The sequence below is a fragment of the Eurosta solidaginis genome, chromosome 5, assembly GCF_040869045.1.
Source record: "Eurosta solidaginis isolate ZX-2024a chromosome 5, ASM4086904v1, whole genome shotgun sequence".
In the NCBI taxonomy this organism is placed as follows: Eukaryota; Metazoa; Arthropoda; class Insecta; order Diptera; family Tephritidae; genus Eurosta; species Eurosta solidaginis.
Genome location: NC_090323.1, coordinates 126,364,653 through 126,381,680, shown reverse-complemented (window position 1 = coordinate 126,381,680; position 17,028 = coordinate 126,364,653). Strand labels below are relative to the sequence as shown.

Sequence of the window (17,028 nt, the reverse complement as noted above, 5' to 3'; positions counted from 1 at the left end):
TAATTAGAAATAGTTGTCTTAAAGAAAAAATTGATAAATACTTAGCGTTATAAAGTACGATATAAATATATTGACAATTACCTTAGTAGTATGGTTTCATTTGACTTGAAAAAAGTTTCATTTAAAATGAAAAAAGGTTCATTTGACTTGAAAAAAGTTTAATTTGACCTGAAAATGCTATATTAGGGATGTAAATATTTTATAATTTCGGAACCCCGGGAATTTCGGGGTCTTGTATTGTAATTAATACCGGGATTAGATATTCTTTAGATTTCAAAAACCTAACCTACGAAAGTGCACAATATTATTTAGGATAACCTTTAATGCATCAAATCATAAGGGTTAAAATTAATTGAGAAATAAAAAGGTTTCAAACTTCGTTGCATAACATTTTCAATTCAAACTAACAATCACATATTTTGAAAAAAATAATATACATTGTATAATAAGACCATAATTTCTTGAGAACCTGACGATGGCACAACGCCGAAACCGGTTTGTCTCAAAACCAAATTTGACAAGGGATGACGGAAAATCGTTCCAATATACATCATTTATCCACCCTGTCGGAAAATCAACCAAACAAGATAAGTCTTTAAAAAGCGGTTTTCTGACGGCATTTCATGTTTCTTAAGAAATTTGGAGTCCCGAAAACGCTAGAATTTGTATTAAAGGTGAAGTCTCTGAAATTACATCGTAAGCATTCATGTTTAGGCAATTGTCAAATAAATATAAAAAATGTATTCAAATAATTTTACACACCAAGCACACCAGTAGGAAATTAGCGCATGTATGGCAAAGTTTCTGCAATCCTATCTAATGGGGATTTCCTTTCTTTCTTATTGTTACTATTTAATAATGTAACGATCACTAAATTTGTACAAAATGATGCTTTTTCGGACAACATTTTATTAAATGAGGACGCAAACTTTCGGGAGAGCTGCAAAAATCATGCAATATTTATTCCGGAAAAGAACACAAACATGTCCACTGCCAAGAATGGGGTAGGGTTTTATAAGTTTGTTTCATAAACTTCACTCTTAAATTGAACAATTGAAGTCTAAGCACTTCCGCAGTACTACTTTTACAATTTTTTTTTTGCATACTGACGGTCCCCACCATACATTAATTCTGCTTAACCGTTTCCCCAACATTTTTTTCAGAAGAATATACGTACTTATTCTCAGTACTAAGAAGTTGTTTTCATAATATAAACCAAAGTAGAAAATTATGATTCTTATTGTACGTTTTAGCACCACCAATTAAAGGACTTAAATAATTCAAGTTTTTTATTACTTCTTTTTAAATGATCCTATCAAGTAAATGGAGCATTTACAAAAATTTTCTTTTGAAAAAAAGTGTTCAGAGCGGAAAGAGTTTTTTTTATAGACGTTGTGACACCGCACTGCCCTCAAGTCGTCAAATGAAACCAGGCTAATCCTTTTCATGCGTTCGTTGTAAGGTAATGGTTTGTTCACCGTCGAAATCTAAAACTGCTTAGCTACAGAGGAACCCTCATCAGCTAAGTAAAATAAATGCCGTATTAGTAATAAATATACAGAAATATAATGGATAGAATTAGTAGAAAATGAATTCAATATGGTAATGAATACAGTTAGTTACTATTAAGAGAGGAAGGAACAGATATTTTAATAAAAAAAAGCGAGTCCGAAACATTAAATGTGCTAGAGTGGGAGATGTAATTCTGACACAAACAGCGGAAGGGCTCATTTAGTTCAAAATTTGATCTACAATATTTTAGGTGGAGAGGTTTAAGATGTCTTGAAGGCCGGCAAGGGACATTAAAGTTGTTTACTTCGCTCAACAGGAATGAGTTAGAGACCGAACCATTTAGTAATTTAATCATAAATACAATTCCAAGCATTTCTCTACGACTGGCAAGGAAATCCCTTAAGGAGAAAGGTAAGAATTGTTTTTGGACTGATTCTATCCGATCAATATGAACCTGGTAGCTCGGGTTCCAAATTATTGCACCATATTCTAATATCGGTCTGACTAGTGTTGTAAAAAGAGCTTTAGTAACATACGGGTCGCTGAATTCTTTATACCATCGCCTTACAAACGCCAAAATACCTCTAGCCTTCTTAATAGTTGTAGTAATATGTAGGTTGAAGTTAAGTTTACTGTCAATATCAACCCCAAGGTCTATAAAACTGTATACATACCTGTTCAAGATTTTAATTATTAAGAGTGTAGGAAGCTGGCTGAAGTAATCTACATAAATTTTCATTTTTTAAGATTAAGTGGCATATGGTTGATGGTGCACCAATTGAGCAATGTTCCAAATCTGATTGTAAAATAGACCTTTCTTCGCTTGGCGCATAGGATACAAAAAATTTACATCTTGCTTTGCGAGAGAAAAACTACTTGTTATTATTAACTTATTTATTTGGGCGAAATCCAAAATTTTCTTGCTAACATATTCTTGGAAAAGACACGGCGATGTATATTGTATGAGCAATAAAGTTTCCAATAGGGTAGGTAGTCCAATATTGTACTTATGTCATTTAATGCAATTTTTTTATTTTTATATATTTTTTTGCTTATGACAATAGAAAAAACATCGCATCCAGACACAGTGTAGCATTTTCAACAAACATGAGATATAAAGAAAAAAGCTTATAGCTTCTTATGGAAGCGTGACCACACCTACTTTGAAATCCAAAAATAAAAAATAAATGGCTACGAAGCTAGTAAAAAGTGCACTGTAAAAACTTCGAAAATTCATAAAATAACAATTTTTTTAAATATCGATCCTTGCGCCACCTGGCGGCGATTTTTTTCATATGTCGCTTTCTATTCATGTACATATGTAATATGTGTTCCAAATATGAGCCTAATCGGAGTCCAAATACGATTTTTTTAAATATTTCGATCCATACGCCACCTATCTGAAATTTTTGTCTTATTATTGCATTTTCATCGAGTTCTGAGTTTTAGCTTATCGGGAAGTTACTTAAATTTCGATTACAAAATTCTGTTCGCTACACAGAGTTAAGCTAAATAAAACCCTTTAGAAATAACGGCTATTATTTATTATATTCTATTAGATAAATGAGTGACAATCTTAAATTATTTTCTTAACTTCAAACTTTTCTCTAACACTAGTCAAGAAAAGGAATTACTTTGAAGTCTAACTATTTAATTTCGATGTATTATGGCCCCCTAAGTACAAAAACACGCAAAATTTAAAATTCTATGGATTCGATTTTTTTTTTTTGTTTTTTCTTTTTCTAAAATCACGAATTTTCACAGAGATCTTTCCATTTATTTTATCATATCTTGGGAATTACTTATCTAAATTCGTTGAGAGAAACACCAGTGGATTCACCGAAAAATTTTCTTCAAGTCTTGTTAAAAAAATTTTTTTATATGATCGACGGTTGTGGAGTTATTCACATAAAAATGTAAAAAAAATTTTTTTTGCAAAATCGAAAATTTTTTATTTTTCAAAAATTCGTAAAAAATCGAAGGTTTTAAAAACTTACCATTTTTACTTTACGGTCTTAAAACTGTAAACATTATAAAAAATTGTTTTTGACAAACAAATTATTTAGGTATGACATTTTGCGCAACTTTGTCTTTTTAAAACTTACTATGGGCATAGCCAGAAATGAGAAAACTCCATAATGACACTCAAAAAATATTTCCCGTCGATTTTTCTTAAGGCAAAACGCATATCATAAGAAAAACTGCCTCATACTGTATGGAAAATTTAAGTTGCCAGCGCGGGTTTTCGTAAGAAAGAAGTATGGTCATATATATTTGTTATCAAATATATACAACTTTTTCCTTGAGGCATTTCTTGCGATGTTCTTAGAATGCTTAAATCATAAAAACGAAAAAATCAAATTATCACTCCGTCATAGAAACTGTTATACCTACCTACTGAACACCCCAGCCTGCACAGTCCATTTCCCATAGCATATGAAGTTTTTTTGAAAACCCCTTTTTTCAAACCCTTTCGCAGGTAGTGGTTAAAAAATTTACGGACTCATTAGATGCCTGCCCTGTATGGTATATTGTCGCCGATTGTGACAAGCTTAACGAAAAAAAAGATACATACTTTTGAAAATCGAAGTGGCCTGCGACTATTTAAAGTAATTCATTTAGTTCATTCAATGTTATTTAACTAGCATTCCTGATCGCGAAAAGTCAAGTGTCAACAACAGCAAAAAACTATTAACGCTTAAGCACCTAACACCGTCTACAGACGGTCATTGCTTAAATCAAAATAAATTCGAAAACAACGTACGTAGCATAATATGCGCTCAAACCGTTGATTGTGCATGGAATGTGCTTTAAAATAAAGCTTTGCCATAAGATCCCAGATCGTTAGTGCGCCAGATACAGCTGTTTCTTTCAAAATAGTTCGTGAAAGTTACGGGGAAATTATGTGTGAATTTAGTGCGCATTAGAATCATAATAAAAATCATTTTCTACAACGCAGTTGTTCTTTAATTTTTATGTAAGTTTTTTTAACTTCTGGATTTACAGGAGGTGGTAAGTGAAAAATTATATATGTGATTACTTTTCTGCAGACCTAGATAACATCAATAAAGACTCGATTGAATTCAAAAACATTGTCTGGCGTAAAAGGTTTATGCAGTTGCATGTGAACGAAGTTGCCTTTAGAGGAAGAACTGGCCTACCATCTGAAGTCAAAAAACTTAAAACCCCAATTGATTTTTTCACATACTTTTTTACCGATGAGCTATTTGAGTTGATCTATATGGAAACAAATCGAGCTGCAATCACGGAAAAGGTTAATACTTCATTTAAAGTGGATAAATACGAGATACGTAAATATATCGGAGTCTTAACGTTCATTTCGATTTTCCGCTATCCAAACACGTCATATTGGAGTGAATATGGGTTCAAAAACATACCAAATTGTATGTCTAAAAACAAATTTGAGCAAATTAGAAAATATTTGTCATTTAATGATGAATCAGCGTGTAAAAAAAGGCTGTGCAGGTTATGATCCTATTTTCCGAATTCGTAGCAGGATATTTGGTTGAACGTTTTGATTCTATTCCCAAAAATGCTAGATTATGTGTCAATGAACAAATGTGTTGAACGAAAATGGCTCATCATTTACGGCAATATTTGCCAGATAAACCCCATCCATGGGGCGTAAAGTTCTGCGTTTTGTGTGACACTAACGGATACGCGTACAGGTTCGAAATATACTCTGGATCTCGCAACCATGATATAATTTTGCCTGGTACACCTGATATTGGAGCAACAGGGAATGTTATGATAAGGTAGGATATCACTTTCATAATACATTCTTCTTTCAGGGTTTCTCTTTTTGCCGTAAGGTTATCACAAACAGTGCCGAATTTCGTCAATCATATATTGTATTTTGACAACTTTTACACCTCTCTACCTCTATTGGTGTACCTGAGAGCACGCGGTATATATAGTCTAGGAACTGTGAGAGCGAATCGGAACCCAAAATGCAAGCTACCAACGGACAAAAGTGAAGAATTGAAAAAAGCACCACGGGGATATTCAACAGAGTTTGTTGCAACCGCTTACGGCGTCGACATCAGCACCGTTTTCTGGAAGGGCACAAAAAATGTCAAACTTTGTTCGACATATGTAGGTATTAAACCTTTCGGAAGAACGGATGTTCAAACTACAGATCAGCGATCTAAAACTCCAAGGTATATAAGAAAGGAAAAGTCTTATATAGACATCGACTGCCCACAAATTATACGCGAATATAATGCGCACATGGGAGGGGTGGACCTAATGGACTCGTATATGGATCGCAACGGACTCCGAATTAAAACTCAAGATATGGCTAAAAGATTATTTTATCATCTCGACATGGCTGTAACCAGTGCATTCGTTTTGTATAGAAGATTCAATGCTGAAAAAAATCGGATTGCTGATGAAGAAGTAAATGATATGACCATGTACGTATTTCGCTGTAGCATTGCCAAAGAGCTTTGTGCTTGAGTTGAAAAGAGGTCGGTTGGTCGCCCACTGGCTAATGAACAGCCAACTTTCAGTACCAGTAGTGTTGGTAAAAAGGCCATTCATCCAGGAGACAATATCAGATTAGATCGAATTGACCATTTTCCTAAATGGGGATCAAAAAAATCCTGCAAGTTGTGTAAAAAATCTGAAACACACACTTTTTGCACGAAATGCAATATAAATTTGTGTTATTCCAATGTAAAAAACTGTTTTTCAGAGTATCATATAGAAAAATAGTTATTTTAAAACATATTCAATATTTTTATTATTGAATGGAATATTTACTCTGAATAAAAGCAGCTTTTGGCAAATGAATTAATATAAACATGTATTATTTTTTTCTTCACCTAACCCACTAAGACCGTCTGCAGGCGGTGTTCCTTTTTATCCACCTGTAGCTTCCAAGGAACATTTATTTGTCAGAAAAACATCAGATTCGAGTTCTTCACCTTCAAATCAATTAAGGGCTTTAATTTTCATAACAAAATATTAAGTATTTCCATTTCAGTTGCTTAAGGGTTAATTGGTTAGTGAATTTTAAAAAAATGAATAATAACAGTAGAAAAATTTGTCTGCAAAAATGACCAGAATATATTTTGTTATGTATGTGGTCTTTACACTACAGCAAAAAGGCGGAGAAATTTCACTATTTCACTACAAAATTCATATAAGGATTATTTTAAAATAGATACTGAGAATTTGAGCCAATATTGGACGCCAAATTCAATTTGTGATAGCTGTATATATATTTTAAAGAAATGGAAATCCTACCCTCAGCAAGTAGCAATTACATTTATTAATTAAAAATATTTATGATACTCATTTTTCACAGAGAAAACATGCAAATTGAAAAACCTATGATGTGGAGAGAAACATGTGATCATGATGCTAACTGTTACTTTTGTTTAAGTAAAAAAAAGCATTTGGAAAACATATGATTTGGTCTTATCCCACGATTTCAGCTGGTGGTTTTAGTCTTCCCGTGCTAGATTCAGATGGAGTTCCATGTCCTGAAAATCAACATAATACGTATACTGAAGTTCCTCCATCGCCTATTTCTTCGTCTTCAGAAATCTCCAGCGTATCAGATGGGTTTTGCCCAAAGCCTCTGACACAGTCCTTGTTAAACGATCTTATAAGAGACCTAGAGCTTCCAAAAGATAAGTCAGAGCTACTTGCATCCCGTCTAAAAGAAAGAAATTTATTAGAAAACAGGTTACGATAACTACCTATCGTGATCGGCATAAGCCATATGCTTGCTTTTATAGAAATAAAGACAATATATGTTTTTGCTATGATATAACTGGACTTTTTGGAAAGCTTGGCCAAACATATGACGCAAGGAATGATAGGAATAGATTTATTGATAGTAACAAAGAAAGCCTTAAAGCAGTTTTATTACACAATGGCAATCAGAAGCCATCAATACCCATCGCACACGCCGTAAATATGAAAGAGACTTATGAAACCATGTCCAAACTTTGAAAATATATTCATTATGAAAAACACGATTGGAGAATATGTTGCGACTTGAAACTGGTAGCTTTACTAACTGGACTACAAGGTGGTTACACAAAACATTGTTGTTTTCTTTGCCTTTGGGATAGCCGAGATCGAAGCGCACAATATGTAAGGAAGGGCTGGCCAGCAAGAACCAATCACAAAGTAGGCACACACAATATAAAATATGCTGATCTAATAAAAAAGGATAATGTTATTTTTCCGCCATTACACATCAAGCTTGGATTAGTCAAGAATTTTGTTAATGCGGTAAACAAAAATGAAAAAGCATGCGATTATATTCAAACAATATTTCCAAAATTATCCGCTTCAAAAATTTCTGAAGGAGTTTTTGATGGTCCACAAATCCGAAAACTACTACAGAGCTCAACATTCGAGACGTTACTATCACCCGATGAAAAGGCTGCTTGGACCTCATTTAGGCTGATTGTTTCAAACTTTTTAGGAAATAATCGGGGTCTAAATTATAAAGAAATCATTTCTGATTTACTAACCAACTATTCGAAAATCGGTAAGTAGGAACATGATATGATTTTTGTATATTCATCATAATTTTAACCTCTAAATTACATATACATAAAATTTCAGTTGCAAACATGTCTCTAAAAATGCATTTCTTACACTCCCATTTACACTTTTTCCCTTCAAATCTTGGTGATGTCAGTGACGAGCATGGAGAACGATTTCACCAACAACTTAAGTCAATGGAGGAGCGTTATCAAGGATTCTGGAACGAAAATATGATGGGGGATTATAATTGGTTTCTTATACGAGAATAAAACTCAGAAAATTACAGTAGACAAGCAAAAAGTAGAAACAATTTTTAAATATTTCAAGTACTAAATTTTGTAGAATTTCTTTAATAAAGGTATCTTAAATAGCTAAATAAACAAAAATATTAAAAATACGTATTTTCCCTTCATTCACTTAATTGTTAATAATATTACCGTTTATCAATGGATTGCCTTGTTTGGAATGTTCAAAGTTTTACGATCATCTAATAAAAGTTGTAAGGTTTTGTCTCTTTCAATTTTTTACGAATTAAAGAAAATAAAAAAATGGATTAATACAAAAAATCAATTTTTTTATAATGCGATGCAAATAACTCTCAAACCAATAAGTATTTAAAAAAATGGTATTTAAGCAATTTTATGTAATTTCATTTGCTATTATATGCTGTCTTTTCCAACAAATCGGACAACCCGTTCCAGATAACTCAATGGATCTCTCTTTTCAAAAAAGGCAAATTTTAGAAAAAAAAAAAACCTATCCATAGAATTTGAAATTTCGACCATTTTTATAATTAGGGGACTATAGCAAATAAAAAAAAAAAATTGTGGTGATCCAGGGTAATGAAAAAAGTTTAATTTTGTAGAACAGTGTAATATGTATATTCCATATTCAATTTTTAAATTCAAGTGAGACGAAATAAATTTTTGTCAGTGGATGTCTATTCTTCATTTTGTTTTCTAAAAAATAGCGACAACCAATCAGCGAGCAGAAATGGCGCTGTCCTGTAAACAAACCCAGTCGGACTTGGTAGCTTTCAAAATTAACGTATCGCTTTGTTTTCTTGAATGCATTTAAAAATGCTTCTACATGCCTTCAATTAAATAAATCAAACAAAGCTTCATTGTTTTCGTACAGGTGACCGAAAAATATAACCAAAAATATTACTTCAAAAGTCATTTTACACGAAATTATCACAGTTGAGTTCCTAATGGGCACAGCAGAATACATACCTATGCGATGCGCTTGCCTAAGCGTTTTACAAAAACAATTGCATGAAAGCGCTTGTGAAGTGATGACCGCTGCCCTGATGCCTTTAGGCCATTTGTACCAAACGCAACGGGAAGCTTAGTCAATGCACAGAGACATCACACCCCTAGATCTAGTGGAAAGTAACTATCAAATCTTAGTTTATTTTAAGTTATGCACACAATGCCGAATACTTTGTAAATCGGAAAAATTGTTTCTTAAATTTCAGAGTAGCTTGTTTTTTTTTTATAATGGCTTTTACTTTTGACTTATACTTTTATACATTGAAACATGCTTTACAGATGTTGTTGAATTTCGATACATAGGTATTTGGTAGTAACAGTATTCAAGACTGTCCCAGATGTGACTTTTACTTCATAAAGATATCATTAACATGCTCTAATAAACGAATTCAAGTTACTTGTGCATGGTGAAATAGACAGAGGTCCAAAATTACAAAATATTAAACCACTGATTAGCATAGTTAACAATATCAAGAAATGCTGAAATAAATGTATTGCAAACGCAAGCTTAAATCTGCAAGTGAAATAGTCTCGCAGTCTTAAAATATATATTTGGGGAAGATCAAGAAATGCCGGGCCTTAGAATAATACAATTACTTTTTAGGTGTTTTTGATATAAAGAGGAACACTGTGCACAACTATTTGACGTCTACCGTTTCAGGATTTTAAACGCATTTTTCTCCACCTTCACTGCACTGTAATCTACAAGAAGCACTTCATTATATTCCTTATTTATGTGGCAATTGATCTCTACTTAACTTTTAAACAAATTATGCTTATTTTTGTAGAAAATACCAAAATACTGTTCTACAATATAAAATGTCAAAACATTGAGTCAGAGTTACCGTCGCTATTGAATGCGAGAACCACATTTTGGATTTATGATTGGAAATTATTTTTTTGGCAATAATATTTTATTCCAATTATGCTTTATGAATGTATTAACTCATTTATTCGTGTTTCTTATTTATTTCAATCAGAACTGAAGCATTTAAAATTTCATTTCATTGATTTGGAGCAAAATTCCCCGAATAAAACTTTTTAGAATCAAACAAATTGTTTTAAAAGAAATATGGCAGCCCGGTTATTTATAACTATTTTGACATCTTCAAACCAATCACAGGTATGTTAGCCATCAAAAGTACGAAAGTATCAACCCTGGAAGCAGATATTTCAATGGAAGTGAAAGAAAAAGTGATTGCAGTCAACAAATTTTGCAATCACTCGTGAGTGGGAGTGCTCTCGATGCATTCACAATCACGCTGAATGCTTTTTTAACAGTCATGCAATCACTAACGGAATTTTTGAATGGAAAAAATTAAATCGCATTCAAACTTGGCTTATATATTTGAAATCACCCAATCGTATTTGAAAAATAAATCAATCTTGATTTATAACTGCATTGATTGAATCATTTTACAGCTCTGCTTTCCAACCTAAATTCAAAATTCAAATTAAAAAAAATATATATATATTTTATTTTATTTCTGGAATGTTGTTCAATATCAAAATCATCTGAATCTGCATACAAACCAGTTACGATAAAACCAAGAAAGTGACGGATAGTGACATGGTCAATGTGGCGTATAATTGATAAAAATGGGTTTTGAGATGATAAGAAGTCGCCTGATGGCGGATGATGGGGTACAAAATTTGAGCAAATTTTTCAGAGGTGGTCACTAATTGGTCTAAAATCTGTTATTAATGGAATACCTAAATTTAGCAACACCATTTTCACCCATAGATAGTGGCGGACATCCCTCACGATGTGCACCACTACGATAAAAGTTGACGGGCCTTTTAGCGCTGGAGCCGTGCTGGAAAGTTCCTGTAGAATATTAGTTTAGGTACCTAAAATTTAGGCGAGCCAGCCTTAATATAAACTTTTTTACTCTTGTTATCTTCTGCCTGCACTTTAAAATAATTTTGTCAAATTGTTGTGCTGGGAAAATGAAATACAAAATACAAAACCAAATCGATCACATAGTTATGGACGGCAGACATAGTTCCAGTTCCTACATCTGCGCACTCTACGAGGTCCAAATATAGACTCGGACACAAGGTAGTGTTGTGTTAGCCGAGATATGTAAATGCCTCTGTGCAGCAGAGGAAGTGTGCGCAGTGACAAAATTTGATTACTCCATTAGGTGTTCACACCTGCTCACTGAGAGCAATCTTTGCGAGCATATTTCTATCACAACGTACCGCCGCTGCTGACACCATAGGTTTCCAGCGAACCCGCAAAAACAACTGGTAAGATGAGAAATATCGCACTGCCTGGGAAAGGAACGGCGATACCTTTAGGGCCAGCTATGAAGGGAAAAAGACTGCAACAACAACACCTATTAAGAGGGAAAACACGTGAGGCAGAACGGCGGGAGTGCGAGGAGCTTCAGATGCTGACTGATAGGAATAATGCCCGAAAATCCGCGGATGACGGAAGGTTTCAAGACAAGAATGATAATGGCCCTTGGCATACTGGCGTATGCTGATGACATTGATATCATCGGCCTGAACTAGAGGTTTACGCCGATCACTATTTCTGCGGTGGCGGCGTAGGCACTATTATGTACCGGGAGGCTTCGAACCTAGCCCCGGTCTAAGGGACTGGTAATGCTGCGTCTGCCGAAAAAATTGAGGTACTTAAAATTTTTTGTCTGTATATCTCATACAAAGCGTAATTTCACCGAAGGAGATGTTCTGGTCTAACTTCTAATACTCGTTATCGACACGATTGCTTTTAATTATTTGTGACCCCTTGCTGGTCACGCACAAAGGCGACTTACGGTTGCTATTAATGGTCTTTTAATACTCATGGCACAGTTTTAACGATGAGCACCAAAACTGGCCTATTGTTAATCGCGCCGACAGGGGCATCTAGTTTTTTCGGCTCTTTTAATAGCTAAAATTCCCGAAGTGCGAACAGTAGCAATCCTGTCCACCACCAGTCGCTACCATGCATCCTGGCCCTCATACAACATGCCAGCACAGAAGCTATAGAACTGCGACTTCGAACTCATACCTTCGTGAACGTCACTAGAAGCTCTATGTATAGCTCCGAAGACTTTCTAACGGATTTTTTTTTGTCGCGCTATACTGCCGAGCACTACCAGAGAAACACCTTGAAACGTTGGGGAGTGACTATTCGGCCAAGGATGCCGCCCTCGAAATCATAAGCAGTCCAAGTGGATATTATTGCATAACTCAAGGGGGAAAATAGTATAATCCTACATAATTTAAATTTTACAAGGACCCTGGATACCTTTTTTTTTAAATGTAGACCAAAATTTGCAGATGTTTGTGTTCGAAACATTGATTTCAATAGTCTTCGCTAAACCAAAACGATATTTTAGAATGAAAGTCGACCTATTTTAAGTTGAAAGATGTTAAGGTTATACGCTCAGTTCGAACTGTTGTTTTCCGGACTTTTGATGCAAGAATTCATTATGAATAACCGCGTAGCTTCAGTTTTCAAACTAGTTCGACTATCCACTATGTTAGAGTAGTAGCACACCCGGTGATTTGTTCGACTGTATGGGGAAAACTTTTGCTTCACCACTTTGAGTGTTCTTGCGAAGGACAAAGCCTCACCTTGTAAATATATGTGCCTACGTATTCACATATGTAACAGGGGCCGACACGTGTAGGTGATATTTAAACTTGGTTGACAGGCTATATTCAATGTGATTCACTCCAAGGGACTAGTTGGGATAGGGCCGCCAACTTTAGGAAATGTCAAAACGGGAGACTTGGGTGTTGAATGATGAAGTGTGAAAATCAAAATTAACACATCGGACGCTATTTTAAAGTTTCGCAAATAAACAACAGATGTTTGAATATAAGGCCTAGTGATTTTTCAAACCCTTCTATCTTCAACTTAAGTATGAGAGAATCATTTCAAAGGGGAGTTTAAACCCTTGGGACCTACTGAAGGATTTTGCATAACTGATTTCGCTTATTATTCCCAATCGGAATATAGAATTTTTGAAAAAATCAGCATTTTTTTCGGGTAATTTGCTTTTTTAACAACAGAAGGACAGTCTGAAAACATGTTCGACTTGGGTCATTTTATTTGAATTCATTGTCCCTTCTTAATTTTTTTTAAAAATTCTGCAGTGTGCATTTAAATTTTTTATATAATTTTTCTTTTAGTGTTTTGTTTTAATAAATTGATGAATTGGGTAATGCAAAATCCGTGTTAAGCTGGCATTGAAAGTGCTTGTTTTTTTTAATTACTTTTGACCGGGTAGAAAGAGTTACATTACGCAATTGGATTATTATAACTGGCAATGATGTGCATCCGTTGATAGCTCTTTCGACCATATCCGTCCAATTTTCAACATGAACAATAAATGGCCTAGACAGTCTTAAATGAGTAGAAGATATATTACCGCGCCGGACGCCGCCGCCGCGCCGATATTTTTGACATTCGGTGGCGGCATACAAAAAAGGACGAAAATCGGCGGCGTATATCTCTAGCCTGAACACCCGCGCCGTAAGTTCTGTTTACTCAACTGGAAAAGAAGCGGTAATGGTGAATGAGGACAAAACAAAGTACCTGCTGTCATCGAGCAAAGAGTCAATGCATATGCGGTTTGGCAACCATGCTACTGTTGGCAGCCATAGTTTAGAAATTGTAAACGTCTTCGTATATTTGGTAACCAGCATTAACACTAACAACGTCAGCTCTGAAATCCAGCGAAGAATCACTCTTGCCAGTAAATGCTACTTGGGACTAGGTACGCAATTGAAAAGTAAAGTCCTCACTCGGCAAACGAAAGTCACTTATCGTACCCGTTGTTGTTGTTGTAGCCATAAGGACACTCCCGAAGGCCTTGGGGAGTGTTATCGTTGTTGATGGTCCTTTGCCGGAGGCAGCTCCGGTACGCACCATAGCCCGACCATCTCGGGAACGAATTGGGGTGACTACATGAGACCTTGTAGGCCATACCGCCCTCCCACCCCCTAGATCTATGAGGAGTTCGAGGTAGCCAGAGCCTCGGCTGTTAATGAAACAGGATTCGCCACGGGTAGGTGAGGTTGACAATTGGGTTGGAGAAGCTATATATTCCACTGGCAACCCCTTGAGAGGGTTGTGCTGCAGAACCAATTGCATCAATTTGGTATTTAAGTCGCCTCTTACGATAGGCAAACCATACCTACCACGGGTATATTCTAAACCCCCTAACCCGCTGGGGGATGTCGTACCCGTCCTGCTATATGGTGCAGAAGAATGTACCATGACAACATCACATGAAGCGGCTCTGGGAGTGTTCGAATGAACAGTTCTTCGAAAGATTTATGGGCCTATACGCGTTAGCGATGGCGAATACCGAAGAAGATTTAATGATGAGCTGTACAAGCTCAACATACGACTACGCTGGCTAGTCATGTTATGCGAATGAAAGATGGCGCTCCGGCTAAGAAAGTGTTTTTATCGGAACCCGCTTATGGAAGCAGAGAAAGAGGGCGGCCCACTCCGCTGGAAGGACTAGGTGGAAAACGATATAAACTACCTTGTTGTCACCGATTGGGGCCAGATAGCAGAGCGAAGAAGCGACTGGCGCGCCTTGTTGGACGGCCATAACCGTTTAAACGGTTAAGCGCTAATTAAGTGAGTAAGAGCGCATGCCTTCACATTGGAATTTAAGTGTGCTCTGCCCAATCTGGAAGAAAAACGTTCGGCACCAAAAGTTCAAACGTCAAAGCAGGTAAAAAAAGTACAAATAAGTTGATTTCCTGCAATACCTGCGTGGTTCCGCAATATGAAACTGTTTAAGCTAGTTGAAGCGTTTTTTTTTAATTATTAATAGACAGTTTATAACTATGTTATTTACTGATTTTGGGGTGTGCGTAAACACAAACACTCAGAACTTATAAAATTTCCCAAATATATGTGTTTACTTAAGAGTTATAATAAAAATGTAAACTGTTAAGGGTCAATTAAGTAATATTCAGAGATAGTATCTGTACATGTGTAATTAATAAATTATACTATTTAACCTCAGTCTCATAACATCATATGTAAAACACCTTTAGTTACTGGAAGGAACGTTTGAGCACGTTTTCTGTTCTAATCGCAACAGATGCCAAGGCAGTTGGGCCCTATACAACTTTTAGTATTTTCCAATAGAACGGTGTTTTATTTCTACATAAGTAATTGGGGTTTTTCGTGTGGTCGTCAAATAAATTTTAGGAACACTATTTTAAATGCGGTCTATGTGAGGTTTTTGTTGATGGCCAATTCAACCTAACCTATCTGTGACTCTACTTAATATTAATTGAAATTTGTCTGCAACGGAGCTGTAAACTTGAGTATTTCCGGACTCGCCACAGACTACCAGGCATCTGCTGCAGTTCACGAGTGAAATTGCGTGTTGAGTCTACTTAAATTTACCGGGCACAACACACAATTTCACTCGAAAGCACCTGCCTGTATGTTTTGCGATTTTAGTCTATGTTGATTATAATTTTTTGCACTTCTAGTAGAGGGTTAAAAGATCTTGTAGCAGGAAACAAATAACAATCATCATACATTTAATTGTTTGTTTTATTCTAATTATTTTTCTTTTATTTCAGATCTTTCATAATCGGACCTCAGGCGTACTTCGTTGCTAGTCGCTAAGATTTCGTCACATATATACACATTACGATACGTATATATGTATTTAATTTAATTTAATTTTTGTTGAGAAATAACAAATTTGTATTCTCATTTCAATTGATCACAGTCGAAGAAGAAACTTAATGTGAGGAATAAAAAACACCGGAATATACATTATAATTATGAAGACTTCTCTGAATATAAAATGAATTCAAATCTAGAATATTATCCGGTGTATGTGAGTTCTTTCTTAAATCATAAATCAAAAACACTGCACTACTATTTTTGTACTATTATTACACAAAAGACTTTGTAAATACACAAATATCGTAAAAGCTTGGTAAGGTCCACTTGATGAACATGTTATATTTTAAACTCAGAGTTAGTAGATTATCATGAGGGGTTAAGCTCATATATTTTCGACAAATTTCAAAATTAACAGAGAAATAAACGTAACTCTTTGTTCTGCAAGTGGACCTAAGTTAATGTTAGGCAACAAAGATCTTTCAATTTTTTGGAGACTATTAATTCGAATAAAGCACGGAGTGTACAGAGTTGGGCCTTATGCGAACTATTTTTTTTGTATTCGAATAAAACGGTATCCGTAATAATGTTATTCACATGGGCCTTTCCACAGCAGATAGTGAAAGTCTTAAAAATGTTTCCGTCGGTTTTGGTTTGCAGTAATACAAGTTATAATCACCCTTATTGTCATTGTCGTCGTCGTCACAGAACGACGACGACTCACGACGACGTGTTAAATTCGGTATTGCCATCGTGGTTTTCGATAACTGTATTGGCTAAGCAAATTTCCTGTCGTTGTCGTCCTCACACGACACCATTTTTGTCGACGCTGTTTTTACTGACGACAGAAGAAAAATTTGTAAGTAAAACATTTCTTTTTTAATATGCATTGTTTTTTTAGATATTCAAAATTAAATTAATAGCTGGGCTAGAAAAAATCGGAGTTATTTCTGATTTTTTTTTTTTTTTCTATTGAGTCGAAGCTCCTCTTTATTATTTTCGTCACTAGAGCTCGCACTACTGTCATAATAAAACATTTTTGTAAAATCTTGAAATGAAATATTTAAACAAATCTCGAATCGCGAG

General features: G+C 35.1%; 1 protein-coding gene across 2 annotated transcripts in view; it reads left to right on the top strand.

Annotated features, from left to right (window-relative positions):
* Positions 1–16,483, top strand: part of akirin — a 281,083-nt gene extending 264,600 nt beyond the window's left edge. For both annotated transcript variants that reach the window (XM_067791516.1, XM_067791519.1), the window contains exon 4: positions 15,894–16,483. In XM_067791516.1, coding sequence (XP_067647617.1) covers positions 15,894–15,904 — 11 coding nt within the window. In that variant the 3' untranslated portion in view covers positions 15,905–16,483. The remainder of the gene's footprint in view (positions 1–15,893) is intronic.
* The last annotated feature ends 545 nt before the right edge of the window (positions 16,484–17,028 follow it).